This window comes from Cololabis saira, chromosome 1, assembly GCF_033807715.1.
Source record: "Cololabis saira isolate AMF1-May2022 chromosome 1, fColSai1.1, whole genome shotgun sequence".
Classification (NCBI taxonomy): Eukaryota; Metazoa; Chordata; class Actinopteri; order Beloniformes; family Belonidae; genus Cololabis; species Cololabis saira.
Window position 1 is genome coordinate 48,573,556 of NC_084587.1, and position 23,226 is coordinate 48,596,781.

The 23,226-nt window shown below is 44.3% G+C and overlaps 1 protein-coding gene across 4 annotated transcripts in view; it reads left to right on the forward strand.

Annotated features, from left to right (window-relative positions):
• rptor (regulatory associated protein of MTOR, complex 1) overlaps positions 1 to 23,226 on the forward strand; it is a 199,369-nt gene that overhangs the window by 128,004 nt on the left and 48,139 nt on the right. For 2 of the 4 annotated variants that reach the window (XM_061725000.1, XM_061725009.1), the window contains exons 13-22: positions 3,994 to 4,077; positions 6,054 to 6,164; positions 6,971 to 7,045; positions 7,156 to 7,221; positions 10,773 to 10,964; positions 13,460 to 13,600; positions 15,631 to 15,751; positions 16,090 to 16,158; positions 16,482 to 16,622; positions 19,415 to 19,570. In XM_061725000.1, the coding sequence (XP_061580984.1) occupies positions 3,994 to 4,077; positions 6,054 to 6,164; positions 6,971 to 7,045; positions 7,156 to 7,221; positions 10,773 to 10,964; positions 13,460 to 13,600; positions 15,631 to 15,751; positions 16,090 to 16,158; positions 16,482 to 16,622; positions 19,415 to 19,570 (1,156 nt within the window). The remainder of the gene's footprint in view (positions 1 to 3,993; positions 4,078 to 6,053; positions 6,165 to 6,970; positions 7,046 to 7,155; positions 7,222 to 10,772; positions 10,965 to 13,459; positions 13,601 to 15,630; positions 15,752 to 16,089; positions 16,159 to 16,481; positions 16,623 to 19,414; positions 19,571 to 23,226) is intronic. The other 2 variants (XM_061725019.1, XM_061725029.1) reach the window with 1 other exon arrangement.

Sequence of the window (23,226 nt, forward strand, 5' to 3'; positions counted from 1 at the left end):
ACACACACACACACACACACACACACACACACCAGCTTTCTTTAATATGCATATAAGCACCACATTAGCCCGAACCGTCCAAGACAGACCGGTGATATGAGACTCAGTTATTTAAGATTATGAAGGTAAATAGAGTCGTCTTGTGGCTACTTGTTGGCATCGGGGTCGGGGCCTCTTTAACCTTCAGCTTTGCCTTTATTCTTTGAGACCCAGAATCAATAAGGTGCTAGAAACATCCCTCAGAGATCTGGGTCCATGTAAATGTGCAGGTGTGATGAATGAGCACCCAGGATGCAAATCTCCTGCTCCATCACACCCAAACAATCCTACTGGACTGCAGTCTGCTGACAGCGGGGCTCAGCTGAGCGGAGAAACCTCGTTGTGTTCAAGAACCCAGGTTTATATCATCTGAGTGTTGTGACATGGTGTGTTGTTGTGCTGAAGGGCCATCAGAAGATGTGCGGTCATAAAAGATGGGGGGTAGTCACCAAATCTGCTACTATTACTGTCATTTAGCAGACTTAAATCTGAGACAAACACACCACGGAGCAATTAGGGTTAAGGCCTTGCTCAGGGGCCCAAGGTGGTTCATCTTGGTTGCCATTCCGGGGCTTGAACCTGGGACCAAAGCCCACCTCTGTAGCCACTAGACTAGCACAAATCTCTCAGGTACCTGGGGGTCTAACGTCTGCCAATAAGGTGTCCCCCGTACCAACACCCATATTACACAGCATCGGGGCTGGATGCGATCCAGACGAGACAGAAATGATTTTATTTGGTAACAAAATAGAAAGAATAAAAGTTGCTTCCCAGGTTGAGTCCTGAAGATAAAAACTCTGGTTAGAAATTCTGAAAAACAGTTTTTTACAATCTCAACCCGGAGTGACGTATCTGATGTCCAGAGCGGATGTAGAGAAGCTCAGCAGTGCCTTAATCTCCAGAACGCTGCTGCCGGAGAAGAACAGGAAGACTGGACACGTCAGTCCCGTCCGGAGATCTTTACACTGGCCACCAAATACCTGAGGAATAGACTAGAAGTGTTGTGGGTTTACAAATCAATAAACAGTATGGGGCCAGAAGACATTTCTGATCTTGTATGTTGTGATCATGTTGAGCGTTGGGAGGCGGTCCGCTGGTGGAACCACAAAGGGTGGAAATGCATTTAGCTGCGATGCTGGGGGAATAAACCAGAGGTGCTCCAACTGCAGACACTTTTATAGTCAAAATCTGCTCTTCTCTCATGGCTGTGTTCAGTGTAGAAACATTAGATTTACAAATAAACCCGCCTTGATACAGAACAGGATGGTTGATTCTGAGCCTACCATCATAATGTTGCAGCAGGAGACTTTCAAAGCCAGCTGACCTTGCACTGGTCCAGCGCCATTGAATGAATTTATTTTTAATTCATGTAATAATTAGAAATACATATTCAATGTTGCTTCACTGGCCTGTAGTCAGGAGAAAAGGAGAGGGTTGGAATTGTGACATAAATCTGAAAAAGGATCTTTTTTTTTACTCTTTTCAATCCCCCCGTGACTTTATTCTTCTCTCCTAAAAAAGCACCACTCCTAATAGTTTTGCATTGTTAATCTGTTTTTTCTAAATGGCCTCCCTCCAGTATCGTCATGCATGCTTATTTTGAAGTGAAAAAGCCAATTTCTTTTTTTTTTATCTCTTGAAAGTTACATGTAAGATGAGATCAATGAAAAGATTTGAAAGTTGGTGAAAGTTTGAGATGAGGTTTTCTTGCAGGCATGATGAACTTTAATGATATTAGATTCCCAAACATCTGCAGCAGATGGGCCTTTCTCCACCAGGGTTGCTTGTTTGCAGCATTCCCCAGTGCTTCCACTCGCACCATTCACTGCATCTGTTAGAATTGAATTCAGCTGAATCAAGACATGCTCTCGCTTGTAACTGATGGATAAAGCCATCAGTGTTGCAAGTAGCACAGAAAGGGCTTTATTTTCCATTATGCAGCAATAGCATCCTGATTAAACCCACAAATCATCTGCCAGGAATCCAGCAGAAGCCTGTGAAACGACTGCTGCAGTGGTTCAGGGTGCTGCTCCTCTCTTCTCTGAGGCTTAATGTAGTATTATTTATTACACAAGTTACTCTTTCTCCAGCTCTGCCCTCAGAGAAGTATGAAAATCCTTCTTGCAAGTTTAGTGCAGCATTATCATGCTAATTTTCTTTATTGCAGCCCAACGGTGAACAAGAGTGCGGCGGCTGCTGCCGTGCTTGACTTGTGTGTGTGTGTGTGTGTGTGTGTGTGTGTGTGGGGGGGGGGGGCAGTGCAGCCAGATACCGCGCTCTCCGTCTCCCAGCCTCTACCGCCATCTTCCCGCAGGGTTGTTGAGTCGTGGCGTTGTATTATATCACGGCGTAGTAGCAGCATGAAGCTGTCCGCGCTGAATGGTAATTTCCTGCTGACTCGGCGCGCTCGGAGCCACAGCACATCCATACAGCAGTTCTGTCGGGACCCGTTAAAAGCCGGGGAAAAGGCAGAGTGATGGGGGGCTGTGTGTGTGTGTGAGTGTGTGTGTGTGGGTGGGCGAGTGTGTATGTGGAAACAACATGGAAGTAGCAGCAACTTTATGTTGTTTTACTCCGTGAGGAAAAAGTCATCCGAGGGCTGCTTCATGTTTCTGTCGTAACAAATGGACTCGTAAACAGTCCTCGCCTCCCTCTAAATACGGCGTTGCAGGAGTGGAGGCTGGTTTATTCTTACAGGGTTCATGATTCCTCACCCAACGATCACTGACCAGAGATGTAAAGCAGCGTAATCCATCAGTGATGCTCTGTAATGAGAGGAACACGGGGGGGGGGGGGCTGCGTTGTCTTGACAACAGCCAATTCATCCAAAAGGGATTAACAGATTGTGCAAAGGCATTACAAGGTTCCCAGGTCGTGATGTTACGGTAATGGAAAGGCATTTGCTCTCCAGCAGGTCGTTCACTTGTGCATCATCTGTGTGACTGAGGCACACGTGGACCTCATGTACGTTACCAACGCGCATGAACGCACCGCCATGGCAGCCAGGGCTTACTCACCGCATCCAGGAGCGTGTCCTGGGGGGAAATACGCACATGCTTCCTCTCCACTGCCGTCAAGGTGCAGCAGTTGGGCTGGATTTTATTGTGATGTGATTACATGAGGAGAATAATCAGGAGTCACGTGTGTGAGGCGGCGGGCGGGGAGGCAAAACAGCGATTTAAGTTCCTTTGTGCTTGTATTGGACGAGGTGAAGGCTGTGTTCTTGCCCGTGGGCTTTTATTAGTCCTGCGTAGAGCACACCTACGTCACGCACACCCATACGCACATCCACCCGCGTTCCCACGCTCTCCCCGGGAGCTGGAGGCGACCACGGGCCGGTCTTCCCCCAGCCTCCTCCTGGTTCTGTGGTCACGCTGCCGGGTCCAGGTCCCGCAGGACATTATTCATGCGTAACGTGTAGGTGGAGACGTGTGTGTGTGTGTGCGTGCTTCCTCCATATGCCTGCTCCCACACAGTGGGACAGACACATGGTGTGAGCCGGCGTCCTGCCTCCTCCCGGTTTTGTGCTCCACTGTGATGTTTCATAACCCGCACAGACACATGTATGTGTTTTTAGCCCCGGCCATATGCAGCCTAAAAATAGTCCTGCTTGGCAGGAACGCTACCCTGAGATCCCGATTGGCATCAATATTGCATGACATCAATACATGCGACCAGGTTAAAACACACACACACACAAGCGCACACACACACACAGATATATTATCTTGTTGAGGTTCCAAGTATAATGGGAGCCAGGAGAACCACCCAACCGCCCACACACACATTCACACAGACCCGGTAAGCATATTGGTGGTGTGTATTAGCGGCGGGAGCGGTGGGAGCGCCACCTGTCCCCGTCCACCTCCCCCGCTGTCCTTCCTCTTCCTTTAATCTCAGGCCTCCCTCCGGTTCGGATGCAGCACGGTTCAACGTTGACTTGTTCTCTTGCAGGTCCTCCTGAGTCAGGTGCATCGTCTGCGGGCCCTGGACCTGCTCGGACGCTTCCTGGACCTGGGACCCTGGGCCGTCAGTCTGGTTCGTTCCTCTTCTCTCCGTCTGATTGAGGGTCGCAGTTTCACTAGAAATGAATCTTTGTTACTACATGACCACATCAACAGATTGCATATACTTCTCTGGCCTTTCTTGTGTCACTTACAGCAAAACATATCAGATCTGAAAAATCTAGGCTGCTGTTGCTGTGAACAATCCCATTTTCCCCATTTCTCATCAAGTGCGTGTGATTCTTTGTGTTGAAAGTTGGATTTTACTTTAAAGTTTCCGCTTCAAGCAGGTAAACTTATACCCATATAACCAACTTACACCCATATTTAACTCGCATTTAACTGCATGGCAGTGCAGTCGAGGAGATCCAGGTCGTTCACTGCCCAATGAATGTGTACGGTAACAGAAATCATCATGGTGGGGATATTTGCCAGGAGATGCCTCAGAAACGAATCCCTACACCTATCCCTAGGCCCCGCCCCCACCTGGTTACCGTTGCTAAGTCAATCCGACGGCGTTGTTTACACTTTTACAGTAGCCACTGCCTGTGTGGAAACTTCGTCTCAAGATGTTTAGGCAAACCTTTGGTCACAAAAGGGCGAGAGTTCAATATGTCGTAGGTGGATTTGTAGATATAGATAATTAATTTGAAAAGGCGTAGATTTACCCGTAGCTCCTAGACATAGGTCTGCAGTTAGAACATTGCATCTGGTGCTCGGTAGCACCGTCATCCGACGACAACTCGTGACACAAGAGGCGATTAGGGTGTGTTGTTCCATAACTCTGTTATTATATAACTGTATGTAACATCAGCAGAGGTAAAGGCAGCGTGGCTTCACCGCAGCACAATGTAGACATCCTTGTTGATCTGCTGGACTTTAAGTTGGCAGCTGTTTTGTTTTTATTTAGGAATTGGATTAAAATAAACTTGGAATCAGTATTAAGTTCAGAATCTTTCAGTCTTTTTCCGGGGTGATCTGTGGTTGAGGAGCGGGTCTTACCGGTCCGACAATTCTGGCAGAACGCGTTTAATAGTCTCCCAAAAGAACCAGGAAAAGCGCCTCAACTAAAGAGTTTTTCTCCATTTCATGACAGGAGGAAAAAGGACATGCTGTTTGTTCTGCGGCATGTTTGACATTAGTGAGATCACACTTGACTGGAACTGTGCTGCCGTCTTCACCTCAGCTGAACATGAAAATAATCTGTAAATGTCTGTGAACAGGAAACATTTGGTTGCAGACATTCAGATTGCTTTGCGGGCGTCGTGTTGCCTGCGCAGCCTTAACATGCTTTCAGCAGATTCTGCAAAATTAAAGCACCACTTGTTTTTAGATATGTTTTTATGTTTATTATTTTACTTCTTAACTCTTAGAAGTGACATGAAGTAAATGATTTATTGTACGATCAAACCTTTGCAGAAAATGATTTGTGGAGCATGAAAACAGACAAAATAACAGAGCTCCAACAGCTCAGGACTATTTATTATTTACTTCAGCACATTTGCTTCAACTTCTTTTCCAAGAATTCAGCTCTATGGATCTTTATTTGTTTAAGTTTCGTGATTAAAGTTGTGCCAGCTCATTATAATCTGGTGGCCGAGTTGGTTTTAGTGGTGGAATAAAATCCGTCCCTTTGTCTGTGGCCAAGATACGTCTCCTTTTAACACCTTACGATGAAGAAGAGAAGAGGGAATCCGTTCCTCACACAGACACGGGAAAAGGCAAATATTAAAATATTGATCTCTGGCTTTTATGAGCGTCAGATGATTTAAATGTAGATCAATCTGATTTTAACTTTATTTTTTCATCCAGCTTCTTTTTTTTTTATTAAAAATTCTTTCTAGCGTCTTCATTCAGTCACTCAGGTTACACAGTTTACAAACCAATAATCAAAGGATAAATTCAGTGTATGGACTAAAGTCTGAAGCTAGTAAGTGTTCATACGTGGGGGTGCAACGAGGCCCGCCAGCCGGTTCCCCTCGGTAACCGTGGGTGTGTGTTTGTTTCCAGGCGCTGTCTGTGGGAATCTTCCCCTACGTGCTAAAGCTGCTTCAGAGTTCAGCGCGAGAGCTGCGGCCGCTGCTGGTTTTCATCTGGGCTAAAATCCTTGCCGTGGACAGCGTAAGTAATATAAGACACACACACAAAAGTCTCATCGCGTGTCTCCTTGGTTTGGCAAATTTTTATTGTAGAGTAAATTTCACCAGTGAGTTTAATTTTTCATGCAAGTTAAAAGTTTTCGTTTGTAAAAAAGTCCCAGTGGGATCATGTTCAGTGTTTGTGTTTTATGTGATTTGTTTTCGTGTAAACGTCACCGTAGTTGCAGAAATACAAGGACATAATGGGCCTTTCACTGTCTGGTGTTTCTTTTCATAAGATACATGTGGATTCATTGAAAAATTAATGGGCAGCATTTACTCGTTTTGAACCTTTTTAAAAACACAAATCACAGCAAAGTGGGCTTTACAGCAGGGGGAACTTCCTGAGCTGTAGTTTTGACAGGGATTGTGTAAATACGCAGAGACAGGATGGACTTTACTTGCCGCTTTTGGTGCCATAAGTAGAAACCAAGAAGTTTAGCATGCCCAAGCCACTGCTAGCTGACGTTAAGAAGCTGGAACACAGCTGGAGCATGTGCCGTCTTTTGCTGCTTGGTCATGTCACTGAATGAAATCAGAAAATTGCAATCAACTTGTCTCCAAAGGTAGATTTAAAACCACAAAGCACAGCGTCAAAGTTTGCAGATTGGTGAAATAAATGAGCCAGTGAAAGACTAGCGTTTCTGTCGTTTATCCTCTCCACTTGCCCTGCGGGTTTAATCACGATGCTTAGCAACCATTTTCACCATCAAGAATGGGAAAAGTTGAAGAGTAGAAGGAAAGAACACGTGAACCCTCTCAAAACACTCCCCCTCTCCGCCTCCGCAGTCGTGTCAAGCTGACCTGGTCAAAGACAACGGGCACAAGTACTTCCTGTCTGTGCTGGCAGACAACTACATGCCGGTGAGTACGAGCCGCCATCATCATCATCATCATCATCATCATCATTTTCGAGGGTTTTGAGCAGAAAAGCTCCATGAAATGAAGTGTGCTGCCTGCCCTCTCTGTTGCAGGCCGAGCACCGCACCATGGCAGTCTTCATACTAGCTGTTATCGTCAACAGCTACAACACAGGACAGGTACGACCAGCCTGATGGTGTGTGTGTGTGTGTGTGTGTGTGTGTGTGTGTGTGTGTGTGTGTGTGTGTGTGTGTGTGTGTGTGTGTGTGTGTGTGTGTGTGTGTGTGTGTGTGTGTGTGTGTGTGTGTGTGTGTCCATGCTGAGGGAGCACCTACTTCCCCCGGTCCAACGCCGCATTCTCCCTGGGCTGGCTGTTGTTTCCGTCCCCCGTTGTGTATTTCTTGGAGATATTGGTTTAGTGACGGTTTTGTCACCAGCACTCCCCTCTGCCGTCTCTGTTTCCGTCCCCGCCACCTGCGCTCCCACACTTTATCACCGCCGAGTGTCACTTCAACCTGCGAGGGCCTCCGGTGTGCAGCCCCCGGGGGCCCTTTGTGTCTGACGCTCATTAAACGTCCGACGGCGCAACGCAGGCATGATGTACCTCATCATTCCACTGAACACACACTCAAACACACACACGCAGTTTCTCAAAGAAATGTTCCATTTCTCCCTTTTTACTCCCTCAACGTGCTCTGCAGTTATTTTTCTGTCTAGTTGTGGATGTTATTTGATTCCTTCATTTCTCTTGCGACCCCCTCCCCCCCACGTATATCCCTCTCTGATATTACAGTATATAAATGTGACAAATCAGGAAAGTTGTTTATGCTGTCAGGCTCAGGGAGTCAGGCTCATTCTTCTCCCATATCCCTGTGAAGCCAGCGCTCGTACCTCTCCCACAGGTTTGTGTGAATAATAGATGATGTTCAACATTACTGGGAGAGGCTCTGCCTGCTTCATGTCTCCATTATTTATCGCCGTAACTTCCACCAACAGCACTCATTACTGTAGCGGTGCCGCCGCCAACATGCTACGGAGCGCTGCCTTCCCGCTATTCCAGCTGCCTCCGTTCGGCTGGGAGGCCCAATCAGAGCCCAGGGAACGCCGCCAGAGCCACGGCCGCTCCTGACAGACAGTTTTGTTACGATGCTGCAGTTTGTCGGAGACAGAGGAGGATCCTCGGCATCCCGGTTGTCTGGTGTTTGCGGAGCGTTGGCGGGAAAGGTTTATAGGGACGAGGACCCTCGTGGAGCGAGACGCAGTCAGTGACTGTACGAGTGAATGTTTTTAGTTAAATCCACTGAAAAGTGAGTCACTTTTAAAGGAAACGTATTCATAAAAACTTAAGGAAACTGGTTGAGCGGTGTAAGAAACCCCCGTTATGGTTTGAAACTGTCACTCAAGCCATTTCAGCCAATCAGATTTGCAGAACGTGGTGACATCACAGACCCAGATAAACGCAGATTCACAGATTCCCAACATGTTCCATTTTCTTCACCGTGAAAGCGTGTAGCGCTAAAATTAGACAAATACACTTTCAGACAGTTTTGTCTGAATGTATCCAACATAACGTGACCAGAGACCTGCTGACTCCGTCAGCATTACCGCTACTACTTTAACCCTGTAGTGACCCATGTGTCATGATACTCATTCCTGAGATGTATACACCACTACCCCATGACCAAAAAAATACATTAAAAAGGAATAGTTTTATACAATTTATTAAAAAAAAAAAAAATCATAAAACAATGATGATGATGCAATGAAAAAAGGATTTTCTGTGCATTATTTTAGTAGTATTAGTGTGTAGCTGATTCTAGCATCCTCCCCTTGGAGTCCTCACTCATAGATGTCTCGGTGGCGGTAGGAACTATTCAAAAGTGTGTTTAAGTGTTTCTGAATGGACACGTTCCCTCTGCTGCTCTGCTGCAAACGGTTAAATAAACAGGTGTGGGTTTCAGGGAGTTGCTGATGGAGTGGCTGAGTCCGCCTCCACAACCGGCAGCTATGAGCAGATTTAGAAAGATGTGAAGATGAAAGCTGTTGTGCTACATCTCTCACCAAAGAAAGTGACAGTATTTATTTAGCTCCCTTATACATTTTTGTTGGTAATTATATGTGTGCAGCAGTTACAACATATCAAACGACACAAAACTACCTGTTCTTGGTCCACAGATTTCCCAGTTCAGTTAGTTAATAATGTTTTAATTATGATGATCTGTTTGCACTCTCCTACTCCAACTCCACCAGTTCAATCCAACACGCATTTGTGATTGCATGAAGTTCTGTTTTCAACTTACCTAATTAGTTTTTGTCTGCGTTTGAGTCTGAAACCGCTCAGGACCAGCAGCATCTTGAATGATTTAATACTTTGATTTTTCTGGTATGCTTTTAATGTGAAATTTAGCAGGAAGTGTTCATTTTACTGGCAAATGAGCAAAAACAAATGTGACGTAGAACACTTGTCCGATTTGTCAGACACTTATACTTCACATTAAACGCCCTGCACAGTAACTTCTTCATGTAACAGGCTTTTAATGTGAAGGGAGCAACAGCCTGTACATCATAAATTGGCAAAGTGGACGTGAAAGGAATGAGAAGTAAATAGAAATGGTTCTAGTGTTGATATTGGCTTTTATTTTGTGCATTCATATACATATCACGTATAAATGTCCAGCGTTCATGGCATCGATGCAAAGGTGTTCATTCCAAAACCTCAGTTACACATATTTTTAAATGAATCCCACAAAGATCTGATGTGTTCCTTAAACCAGTGTGTGCAAATGTTGCATCAGCTCCTACTGGCTCATATGCATACGTGGAGCTGTTCTGAAAGGGCGCGCATGTGCATCAGAGTGCACATGACACATGATCTCACAGAGCCAGTTGATCTCGTCCAAGTTATTCAAACAGCACTTTATCAAGCAGGACTTTATTTTGTAGCTTTGCACAAATACAGACACCTTGTCCCAGTGCTGTTTCACCCTAAATGCTGCGTGTCTGTCTGCGAATACATGCAGTCAAAAAAAATCAATCCAAAAGCACGCTTTCAAAGGAATAATCATCATGTCGCTCACCTTGATGGACCGTCTAGCTTCTTTTCATGGAGAATATTTGAAAGGCCTGAATGGTTTAAAGGACACTGCTTTGAACCCATGATCTTTCTTCCGTCTCCTCGCTGAAGGTTACAGGTTCGTGGTGATTTAATGGCTAATGAACCACAAGTCTGCACGACGACTCTGCTGCTCAGGAGGATTTGACAGATTGCCTTTGTATGACATTTGAAAGGACAGATTACACTTGACTACCTCAGTCTGTCTTTGGTATAAGATTCACAGAGAAAACAAGGGCTCGTAAAAGTATGTGAGCCCGTTGGAATTGAGATGGCCTTTTAAAAATTTGACCCGATCCCCAGTGAAGTCACAATAATAGGTAAATGTAATGTGTGTACCGGATAACGCACAAAAATGTGGTATTTCTCGTGTTTTTATTGAACCAACTTATTAAACATTTGCAACACTGACGATAAGTGAACCCTTGGAGTTAATAACTGGGGGAACCTCCTTTCACAGCAGTGATTTCCCTCAGTCACACTTACCTCTCCTGGAGAACAGAGGTGGAGGTGGTGGAGGGAGGAGAGTGGGACTGTACATTATAGATGTCCTCATCATCCTGGATATTTGCTGTTCTAAGACCTGAATCTCACACACGAACGTCTCTCCCCCACCAGGAGGCGTGTCTGCAGGGCAACCTCATCGCCAACTGTCTGGAGCAACTGTCTGACCCCCACCCCCTGCTCCGCCAGTGGGTTGCCATTTGCCTGGGCCGGATCTGGCAGAACTTCGACCCAGCCCGCTGGTGTGGGGTTCGAGACAGCGCGCACGAAAAGCTGTACACCCTGCTGTCAGATCCCATCCCTGAGGTGAGAGGTCGATACCGCTGCTCGGCTAGACTTGAGAATGAAGGAAGAGGCGCCGTCTGCACTGCCAAGCTGAAAAATCCACTGTATTACGATTTCCAAGCAGAAGTTTTTCCTCTGCAGGAAGAACCTGTTGGCTATTCTTGTTAATAATAATGATAAAACCTTTTCAGGAGGGCTTTTGTTCACCAGAGACCAGCTTTCCACCCGTGGCTTGTCTCAGGTCTGACACCGCAGTGCAGCTGCTCTCTCTCCTCCGTCCGAACCCCGGTCAGCATCCCGACCAGCGTCTGCCACAAGTGCTCTATGACTAAAGCCAGAGCTGTGTGGGAGCATGAGTTCGCTTTCATAGAGGACGTGTGGAAAGTAGCTTGTTGTAATACATAACACCCAGCTCCTTCTGTGCCCGTTCAGAGTTCTTCACAGCACTCATTCTCCCAAAGCCCATCTGTCTGAAATGAAACCACAAGTAGGAGGCAAGAGTCAAGTCCCTTGATGGGGCTTAAAAACAATGGAAATGACGTGGTGTGAAGTACTTATGAGTAGTTAACGTGTCACCGAGGCTGAAAGCTGCTCAGAACGAGGGCCAGATTGTATCTTAGCAGCCGGGACAGACGCCGTCCGTGTGGACCGGGTCTGTCTTTGTTCTGTCATAGTCTGTGAATATGATTTAAAAGGCAATTCAAATGAGCTCCTCAATAAGCCACACTCAGGTGAGCCTCATAAATCAGCATAGGGAGCTTGTTTGGGATATAATCAAGGAATGGACCCCAAATGTTGACGGATTGCTCTGAGCCATATGTGAAAACCAAACCTCTCCCAGGTAATCTCTTCCAATGAGCCGCTTTCCAGAACAAAGGAGGCCGATGGATTTGACTATCCTCCAGTGAGACTTTCAGCTTTTAACACGTTTAACACACAGAAAATGTTCAGCGCTCTGCAGTCTTTGTGGGTGTTTGTGGGTATTCGTGGCACTTTTCCAACCCAGTGCAGTTCTGATGCCTGGTATGTTCTGATATAAATCCCATCACAATCCTACTCTGAATACACGTCAACATTTAAACTAGTCCTTTCTGATTACCTTACACCATCGCTTAACGATGCACGCATACACTCCCCAGTGAGGGTGGTTGAAGGAAAACATGCACTTTTGGAAACTTGAACTTTAGGGGCGCTAGGGCATCACTTGGTCACGTGCACCCGGGATGAAAAAAGAAAAAAGCTGGGGCTCCTGGTTCAAATTTACATTTGCAAACAGCTGAATGAAGTAAGAAGATATATTTAACCCATTAAGGTGTGATAATAGCTTTGGAACGAGAGCCCCCTTGTCCACCAAATTCTTCCAACGGCCCTGATGACATGCCACGTCCTAATCCCGCAACTTTATGTGGACAAGCATGAACCCTCCTCCCGTCCTGGGATTGGCTGGAACGATGTTTGTCATGGATTCAGGGGGCAGGCACCACCGCTGGGTCTGTTTCCAGTTTATGGTTTCAGGACTGCATATGAAGAGTTAAAGTTTTTGTTAGGAGTGTCGTAGGGAAAAGGGCAGCGAGGGGATAACGAGCAGAATCACTTACCTTGACTTTTACTCAAATAAAACCATTGCACAAATGTTTTTTTTATTTATGCTTAGTATAGTTTCTTCATAGCCTAACAAAGTTATCACAGTGGAAACGCTCTCGGAAAATCAAGTTTTGAGGAATCTGTTTTCACAGCTCGGGCATGGGTAACGTTAATAATGCATCCAGTTTTCTCTCTTTTCTACTCTTTTCTACAGTTTTCTACTCATTTTGTTATAAATCCAAAACCAGATAATAGAGATGAAGGCCGAGAGGCCCTGAATTATTGTCGTAGTATAACAAGACAAACATTACCATTGATTTGTTTTGAGGCCCTGCAGTACAACACTTGTGTCCTAATTAATATAAACACATTATTCAGTGCAAGACTTTGGCTTTAGAAATAAGATACAACAGATCTGAATCAGCATGGCGAGGTGAAAATTGTAGAGTTGGTCTGAAATAAAAGCAGGGCGTCTGCATCGGACTGTTGGACTTTGCTGGGGTTTGTGGCGTTCAGATACACCAAATATTCATTTTTGTGCTGGAGTTCGCTGCAGTTTATGAAATCGGTCCCTGAAGGAGAACTCTGTCTGGGTGGTGGCAAGTTTAGATTAAACATCCACTGAAGCAGGAAGAGAAAGTAATGAGTTATAGTGACAAAGATCAGCTTGCAGAGGCTCGCAGCGCTAATGATCTCTGCATTTCATTCTGATGCTCTAAGAGAAAATGGATCTATAATTACCTCTAAAACTTTCCTCCACTCGTCTCGCTAGACACTGAAATATGTTTGCATGAATTTGGAGAGCAAATATTTGGATTTCACTGCAAAAGGCTGAGAGCTGTGCTCAAACCACAGAGCTTGAATCTCATTTCAGCTTGATGTCTCCGGGAGGAGCCGGCGCTGAGGCTGTTGTGCTGTTTGCTTCATTGCAGGTGAGGTGTGCAGCTGTATTTGCTCTGGGGACCTTTGTTGGAAACTCTGCGGAGAGGACGGACCACTCCACCACTATCGACCACAACGTGGCCATGATGCTGGCGCAGCTCATCAACGACGGGAGCCCCGTGGTCCGCAAGGTCTGCTCAGCACACAAACACCAGCCAACATTAAACGCAGCCTTATTTACCGTGGGTGGAAGAGCTTTATAAGTCTGCACGGGCAAAAGACAAGTTTATGGTTCTTTTGACTCCATCGTTGCCATCCTTTCTTCGTGGGATACTTGGTCAAACTGATCAGTTTGTTTTTGTGTATGATGCATTAAAGTGGATGGATTTTTTTTACCTGCTAATGTGAGACGGAGCGTGAAAGTGTGAGTCTCAGCAAACATGCATGTGCAATGTTTGCACTAAAGCCTGTGAGGAGGTGATGACAGGCGGTGGAAGAAACTCTGCAGGGACGTTTGGAGGCTACAGACTGGGATGCCCTCCGAGCCACATGGAGTATAAACGTCAGTGTGGACAGCATCATCATCCCCATCAGAACAATAAGACGCTTTCCCAGAAACAAACCCTGGATCACCAGTGACCTGAAAGCACCGCTGCACAGGTAGTCGGAGAGGAACCTGCAGCAGAGATGTGTGGATGGAGAAGATCACAGGTTTCAACAGGTTCAGTTCAGAAACAGTCCCAGCATCCTCCTCTCCTGACCTCCCAACCTGCTTTGAGCCACAGTTTCCCTGCCACACCTCAGCCGTCTCATCTTCCACCTCAGTCATGGTTCTTGCTGCTGCTCCATTGTTGACTCGTACCACATCAGGACATTCTGGACCCCCTCCACCTCCATTCCTGTTCATACACTGCAAAAACTCTAAATCTTAACAAGAATATTTGTCTTATTTCTAGTTAAAATGTCTCATTTTTAGTAAAAGAAAATCTCATTAAACTTAAAACAAGACTCATCACTGGAAAAAAACAACAATTTTCACCCGTTTCAAGTAGATTTTCACTTAAAATAAGTAGAAAAATCTGCCAGTGGAACAAGATTTTTTTGCTTGTAATGAGAAGATAAATCTTGTTCCACTGGCAGGTTTTTCTACTTATTTCAAGTGAAAAACTACTTGAAACAGGTGAAAATTGTCATATAAGTTATTTTTCTGGTAATGACTCTTGTTTTAAGTGTAAACGAGACATTTTAACTAGAAATAATACAAATATTCCTGGTTAGAGTTTTTGCAGTGTACTGTACACCTTGGACTTCCCACACAAGTCAGAGTCGTGTTCTCTACAGGAATACTCAGATCCACTGCAAGACAAGACCAGTACAGCAGACCGATCCTGCCCACAGCCAGAACCATCCATAATTGTTGGTTGCCAACAACAACACAGACGGCTCACTTGTTTCAGGTTCGCGGGTTTCTAGCACTGGAACGGCACAGGCATTCAGCGTTAAAGTCTTCTGCAAATGGATTGACTTAATGAGCCTCGGCCATTATTCCACCATGAAGAAAAAGAAAAAGCAAATACATTCACTCTGTTGCTTCACCGGAAAAACAAACTGCACACACTGAGCCATAGTTGACCCACTTTCCTCAAAACAAAAAACTAATTTCCTTTCATACATCTTTATAAGCAAAATGTGGAGTAGGCTGTACCAGTAGATCAGTAATCTAAGATGATGATTATCATTGATAACACTGTAGATAAGTCTGAACACATGTCATAGCATAATATGGCTTTGAATGAGCAAAAGTGAACAACTGCATGGAGGAGGGACATGAAACATACTGGCTCGGTGTTAAGAATCACTGTCAGGTGTATTTTTAGGAAGATTGTGACCGTCAGGGTCTGAAGGGAAGACAGTCACCTCAGCTGGATCTGAGTTCTCTCAGCAGGAAAAAAATGATAGTTTTCAGAATATCCAAACATGTGGAAGAACACTGAGAGAGAGGTTATAATACAAGATATAAAGATTATAATTACCCAGATGTGACTATCAATGAAAAGCCCGAGGAAGCCACTAGCACATTTATGTTTAAACATTATCTGGCTTTTCTTTTGACGTCACAACAGTTTTCACTTGGTCTCTCTCAAAATTTAAACAGACTTAAAAAAAAAAAAGTGAAACCATCTCAGTTACTGTTATTTTTGTGTGTGTTTGTGTTTGGCAGGAGCTGGTGGTGGCATTGAGTCACCTGGTGGTCCAGTACGAGAGCAACTTCTGCACAGTCGCCCTCCAGTTTATAGAAGAAGAGAAGAACTACACGGTGCCGTCACCAGCAAACACCACCGGTACGTATTCAACCATGTGGGACGACTTTGTTTCCACAATTTCTTTCCAGATTTACATATATGGACATGGTTAATCTTTGAATTTGCACCTTAATTGCAGGATATCTTTGGACTTCTCTGGATGATTTGTAAAGTCTCGGTCTTGCGATGTAAACTGCCATGAGTTTGTTAAATTTACATTTTAGCCTTATATAAAATAATACAAATAATAGAATGATTCCCAGGAGGTGACTTTTTCGTGAGGTCTGTAATCAGTCTGGTATTTTTGATGTGGTCTGCGAGACAAAATTGGAGATGATGCAAGTTTTCCAAATGTCTTTTACATTTATCCATCACAGGGTTTAGAGTAAATTTAAGGAGGAGTTCAAAGGAGCTAAAAGTGGAGTTGCACTTCTCTGCACAGTCAGGTGTGTAGGGGTACTGGGGGTAAGTTTAAGAGGACAAATCTGTGTTCATGTAGCACATGTCTGTTTTAATTTGAATCCTGGACGCACCTCCTGACAGGAGCTTAATCAACAAATCACCTATCACCTTCCTTGATTCTCACGGGCACAAATATGGACTTGATTGGGACAGCTGGATTCATTTGACCGGATTTCGTTTTACTAATATTTACTTCATAGTTTCACAAGTTCTTCAATGCTTTCACATTATTCTGGGTGAGAGGAACCTAAGATACTCGTGGTTTGTGGTCCTGAGCTGACGTGTGTCCCGGTCTGCTGCCATGCAGAGCCTGGTAACCTGACTCCGGTGAGGGACAGCCCAGCCATCCCCCGCCTGCGCTCCGTCAACTCCTACACTAACATCCGAGCTGCTACCACGGCCCGCAACCTGAACAAGAGCCTGCAGAACCTCAACCTCAATGAAGAAGGTAAGAAAGGGGGCAAGGGATGCTGGGAAACGGAGCAGGAGGTCTGAATGAAGGCAGAAGGTTAAGTCAGCTAAATAAACCTTTTGTAATTAAAGGCTCTCCATGACACCGACTCTGAGGATGAACCGTTTTGATCAGTTGCTGACAATCTTTCAGTAATCACGTAAAGTAATGCCATGGATAAATGCAGCATCTTTTAGAACTGTGCTTGTTTAGTCGTGCAAGTATAGTGAAGCTTTTCACTTTCAACCTGATGTCTGCTTGTCGGGGAATAATTGTGGCCTTTCCCCTTATTACCAGCTGTGGAGGAATACAGAACTCAAAAGCTCATGGGTTAGCACAGCTACACATGAAAATGGAGCTAAACTATTAGGTTTGATTATTTTTTCATCACTGATTCAAATTCACTTCTAGCATCGCCACTGGCCAATGTCCCCTATGTATTTTCCAATTATGAATTTTAGTGATTGTATTCAAGGAGTCTGCAGGATTTGTGAATGACATTTTTATTTTATCTTATCATAGTCTTCATCAAATAATCATTTCTGAAAAAGAAACTCGACTAGTCTTCTCTTCAAAACCCAGCTTCAGGCTCTACATGTAAATTTTGACCGGATGTTTCAATATTATATGATTTTAGTTTCAACTTTGAATTAGCAAATTGATTTCACATCCCTGTGCGGTTTGACTTTCAGAAAATTACATAATAGTTTCTAGCCTGAGTTTCAGTTGCAATATGGCTCATTTCTAGTTCTTCATTTCTACCTTATTTATCTATTTATTTATTTATTTCAAAGCTCCTTATTTCTCTCAAATGGGAGTGAAACAAGGAGCTTCTGAAATCCTCTGTCAGAACGAAGGGGGAACTGTCCGTGGTGCTGAAGAGAAACCTGCAGCAGAATGAAATGGAATGGGAAGGTTTGATGCCGAGAGATTCAGCAGTTGTTTAAGTACAGTGGCTAGTTAAAGTATGTAAACACCTTGGAAGTTACTTGTTTCTACAGTAATTTTCTATAAAATGATCTGATCTTCATCTGAGACACAACAATTGACTATCACAATGTGCTTTGCTGATAACATACATCTTTATTGAACAAACTATTAAAAATTAACTAAGCTGGACAAATAAATACCGTCATTTCCGGACTATTTAGCGCACCTGAATATAAGCCCCACCCACTAAATTGAAAAAGAAGACAGATTTTGTTCATATATAAGCGGCACTTGTCTATAGGCCGCAGGGTCTACGACGCTAAATGTATTGGCGCCATGACGCTCGTATCCCCATAAAAATTCATACATTAACTGTATCGTTGTTAAAGCTGCAGGGTTCAAAGCGTATAAAACGAAAAGAAAAAAGTAGCTGCTTATAGTCCGGAAAGTAAAGCAAGTTAAAAGCTTGTTGACCTCAAGCAAGTCCTGTACTTTACTGGTTGAGATCAGCACAGCATTCAGGAGGATTTTTTGACCATTCCTCTTTCCAGACCTGCTTCATCCTATACATTTGTAGACTCATTCCACAGCTTCTTTATGGGTTTAGGGGCTGGAATCTGACCAGGCTACTTCAGAAGGCAGATTCTTTTCTAAGCCACTCTGGAAAAATAGTCATTTTCAAAGGGTTTGTGTACTTATACCTGGAATTTAATTTCTCCCAGAATGAACATTTACTGTAAAATATTCATTTCATTCTCAATCTAAAATGATATGCAAGACAGCGAGGTATAGTGAAGGCACATTAGTCCTCTTCAAGTGACGGTGTGACAACGGTTCCTGACATGTGTCCCTGAAGACTCAACTGAGACTAGAGTAACTCCCTCCATGTGCACACGTCTTTATTTAGCATGGAATCGCATTGTCATCATCATCACCATCTTACTTGCTTGTCGAATCCAATTTACCTCTTCTTCTTAACCCAACTGCAGCTGCAAGGATGTCCTTGTTTCTTCAACTGTGTCGCCTTCATTCTGATTGAACTTCCACATTCCTTTAATACGGCTACTTGCTGTTTTGGCATATCTAGCTTTCGTTTTAGGATCAATACTAATGTTTTAAATTCGTTTTTTTTTTTTTTCAAAGTTTGATTTGGGGAAATATGTAAATGATTGTAGTGAAGCTGGACCCCTTTTTCTTCCTGACACTAATTTCTAATAATGATTAATAATCCTGACATTCATAGTCACTTCACTATAACTTGGACTCCCGCAGCTTTTTGAGCAAACAACCTGCTGATTTCTGGGCTCCAAAAGCCTCTGTGTATCTGTCACATCCCAATGATTCAGGTGGCTAAAGCTAACTCTCTCTCTATCTCCTGCTGCCAGACTGAGCAATGCAGAAGTTCTGAGTAGCACTAAATCAATGGCACTTGGTGAAGTGCCTAACCTACTGCTGACACCATTTCTGATTCACATTCTCAGTGCTCACTGCAATATGTAGGGCTGTTTATCATCGGTAAGCACAGAGCACAGCAGGTTCCCATTCTCAACCAATATCCATTTCCGTGTTCAGCCTGCACTTTGATAGGAGGATGCATTGCGTTTTGGATTGTGTGAGTCAGAGTGATGTTTGTTGAAACCGTGAGTTATAACACTGCATAACTGAACCTGAAAGCTGAGATGGGAGTTATGAGCATGTGGCTTCCAAGCACAAGCACTGCCTACATTTTTACAAACAACACCTTTTTTGGGTGTTGGTTTTGTTCAATTATATTTTTCTTCAGGGATGATAACAGAATAAGTGTGTCCTTTGTTTCCAACAGGTTGAAATGATCTAATCTGTTGCTGTGCTTCCACCAGGTGGACCAGCAGCCTTCTCTCCTGGTAACCTGAGCACCAGCAGCAGCGCCAGCAGCACCCTGGGGAGCCCTGACAACGATGAGTACATCCTCTCCTTCGAAACCATCGACAAGATGCGACGGGTCTCCTCATATTCATCCCTCAACTCCCTCATAGGTAACTAATCTGGGCCTGTGGTTCTCAGGCTCCGGTTCTACTCCAAGTTTCACGTCAGCAGTTATTAATCCCTGAAAAAACTAATCTGTTATACATCTGCCACAGTAAACCTCTTTCAACACTGTTATTTTTGTTTAATAAATGAGTTGAACTTTCTTTGGGTAGGTTATGTTCCGCCATGAGCACTAAGCTAAAGCAAACGAACCAGAGGTGTTCTGTCATCAGGGATGAGGCTTCTCACCCTGTGAGAAAGACCAAGTGTGCCCTGCTTCGTGCTTCATGTGCATCTCGTCGCCTGCTTCAACTCTCAACCCTGGAAAGGCGGGTCGAGTTTGTGGAGAAGGTGCCAGGACAAAATGTTGTGGCCCATTCTGAACCCTTACTCGGAATCGAGGGACCTGGTTTCCTCTGAGTCGACGGCGAGAGGCTTTTAGGGTGCTTTCAGACCTGGGGCCCGTTTGTTTTGTTCCGATTCAGGGGCTAATTAAATACAGTTGTTTAGTTTTTCATATGTGGAGTTTGTGTTCAGAAGGCAACTGTCTGTAGCGGTTCAAAGCTGTTACCAAATACCATGAACCAACTGTTCTCTGATTGCTGAGAAATGAACGCGGAAGAAGTTTCCTTTTCCGTCCCCGGGAAAAACAACAAGCCCCTTTCACAGAGAGGGCGCAAAGCACAGACCGCCGCTGGCGATCCCATTCATGTATGTGCTACCGGCGCGAGAGTGGACCGCCCTGCCACCGAGCTCGGCGGCGGGCGAGATTTTTTAATTTCACCGTAATTTCACCGCGCTGTGACGACATCTCGGCACGTCCAATAGGAGAGAAGGGAGAAGAGAGAGAAGAGAGAAGCCTGCTTTGTCCAGATGACTGTGGGTTTGGTGAAACAGGTGATTGATGGCATCTTCAACTCCAACTCCACAATGTAACGATAACTGCAGCGGGTCCTGGAAGGTGCTTGTTTGCTTATTCAGGTGGACCAACAAACATCTCTCCAGAGCTTTCATGGTGTGAGATGTTCAGGCTACAGGAGTCATAAAGTGGAGGTGGATGAGATCTGTTTGGTGCTGGAACGAGGCAGAATGTTTTCCACTGCACTGGGACCTTGGGAGAGATGCTGCAGAATCCCACATAGCTGTTCCAATCAGCCCTTCCCTTTAATAAGGCTTTAACCCTTATTAACCCAGAGACAAAGCTCTTTTCAAGAGATGCTCTGGCCCAGACAGCTAAGAGCGAAGTCACCAAAAACAACACTTAAGTTGATAAACACAAAAAATGCTAGTGAGGGATAGGGCTGGGCGATATGGACCAAAAGTCATATCTCGATATTTTCTAGCTGAATGGCGATACTCTATATATATATAGATATTTTTTCTGTGCCATAATTGGGTTTTCCCCCAAAGCATTATAGCATAGCATCTCTGTTAGCTTCATTTTTTTCTGAGGCAAAGCCTTAAAAAAAGTCAGTTTTAATACAAAGCCTCGTGCCAAATGTCACACAGGTTCCTTTATTAACAGAGGTCTGCACAATATCAAAATGTATAAAAAAATGAAATAAAAATAAACTGCCTGCATATATAGAATAAAAATGCTTTTTGAATAAAATAAAACAAATATCCCTTTCCTGCATAACAATTAAATTAAAATACACTGTGCAATTAATACAATGTAGACAGTAACAGGCAGACTTTTCCACTGAGGTTGATAGTTGCGCAAATAACAAAAACTTTATGCAAATCTCAAATAAAACATTGAAGTCAATTTGTCACAAAATAAGCTATATAAAAATCTTTTTTTTTTTTTTTTTTTTTTTAAATAATCGATATAAACGATATTTTCTCGTACCATATCGTGTTTGAAAATATATCGATATATATTAAAATCTCGATATATCGCCCAGCCCTAGTGAGGGATACTGGTCCATATAGCAACATTAAGCACTAAACTTGAATTGTGAAATTTATAATGTGTCGTGCAAAACAAGCTAGATCATTTTTTTTTTTTTTTTAGATCACGTTTGATTGTGAGAGTTTCTGTAAAACCTTGTGTCCCATGTTAGATTCAGTTAGGCCTTCGTGTCCAGAAACTGTCATGGCACGTCTGAGAGATGAATAGGGAACATGAAGGCACCAGGGAGAGGTGGGGACCTTTAGGCGCCTCTGGGGAGCAGGAAACCCTCAAAGCAGAGTCGGGAACATGAAAAAGCTTGCAGGCCAAGTGGGAAGAGGGTTTGCAGATGTGCAAAGGGCATCGGAAAGAGGGGGCGGCGGCATGAAAGTGCTGTGGCCGTCCAGCTTGGCCTGCCCACTTACTGCCGCGGTCATGTGACCAGCGGATGAGTGAGTTAACGGAGAAACTGTTAACGCTCTCCACACCCAGAGGAAAAGGGAAGATAAGACGTGGGATTCCCCTTCCTCCTTTCTTTTCTTTTTTTCTATTTCCTTCTCTTGTGATTTCCCAGGCGGCTCTGTTGCAACCCAGTTTGTCTTTTTACTCAGCAAAATGTAAACTGGGAAAAGAAAATGCCAGGCTTGAAGAACGGTGAATTTAATTCCCCCCAAACGATGTAAATTATTCTTTTCAGCACATACTCTTTTATTTCCACCTTAATTTAATTTTGCTGGTTTCATTTCTTTTTCAGTTTGCTTATGAAGAATAAGTCACATGACCATTTCCTCCAGCACTTGGGGGGAAAAAAGTAATCGCTAAACACACTCATCCTCTTAAAATAATTGATGAACAAAAATGTACCCATCTGCGTTGCATTTTTTTTTATGCCGTTTTTTTTAAGGGGCCATACGCACAAAGAGGGGAAAAAAAAAGGCATGAAAATGAATCTTTGATGAGATGACAATAAAAGCCGCCTGGCACAGGACTTGCTTCCATTTCCCTTTCATGCAGCATATCAAACATTTGATGCTCGTTTAAACCCTTTTCAGGCTGCTTGCGGCCCCTCACTGCTGGCATGACGTTCCTGTATAAACAGGTTAAAAGACAAAGTGGCCCCCCGCCCACAAAGCTGTGCCCCGGCCTCAGCTGGACAAAGACCCGGCCTCCCAGCCAGAGTTTTAACGCTCCCATTGAGCTGCATGCATAAATAACCGGCAAGTGGATGCCGGCCACATAAAGACTCCATCACACCTGAGTGCAAATTTATGTTGTTGGCTTTTTCTGCGTTTTACGTTCTGTCGGTGCTGAGATTCTGCCCTGGGTTCATTTGAGACTTGTCTTGTTCTTGGGCTTGCACCTCCTGCTTGGTCTGAAGCCACGTCCACAAGACCCGCAGAGCTTTGTTCCTCATGTCACAGGAAAACTGCATTAACTTACTGTTTGATTTACATTTTCTGTTTGATCCCGTCTGACTGCAAACAAATACGGGGCTGCGGGGCCGCTGAGAGCTCCCGCCAGTCTCCGTGCAGCAGTTTGGAACAAATTGAAAGCAGAAATGCTGAATGCAGCCGCTGCTGGACCTGCAGGGAAGCAGCAGGACAGCAGAGCACTGTGGGAGGGCATCTTTGGAGGAGTGATTTATTGTCCTCCTACTATCACTTGTACAAATGCAACAACTCTGTAACAGCCACATGAGCATCTCTGTTAATCTGTATTGTCAATGAGGTGGAAAAGTACGCCACATGTAGCCGAGGATCGGTTGTACCT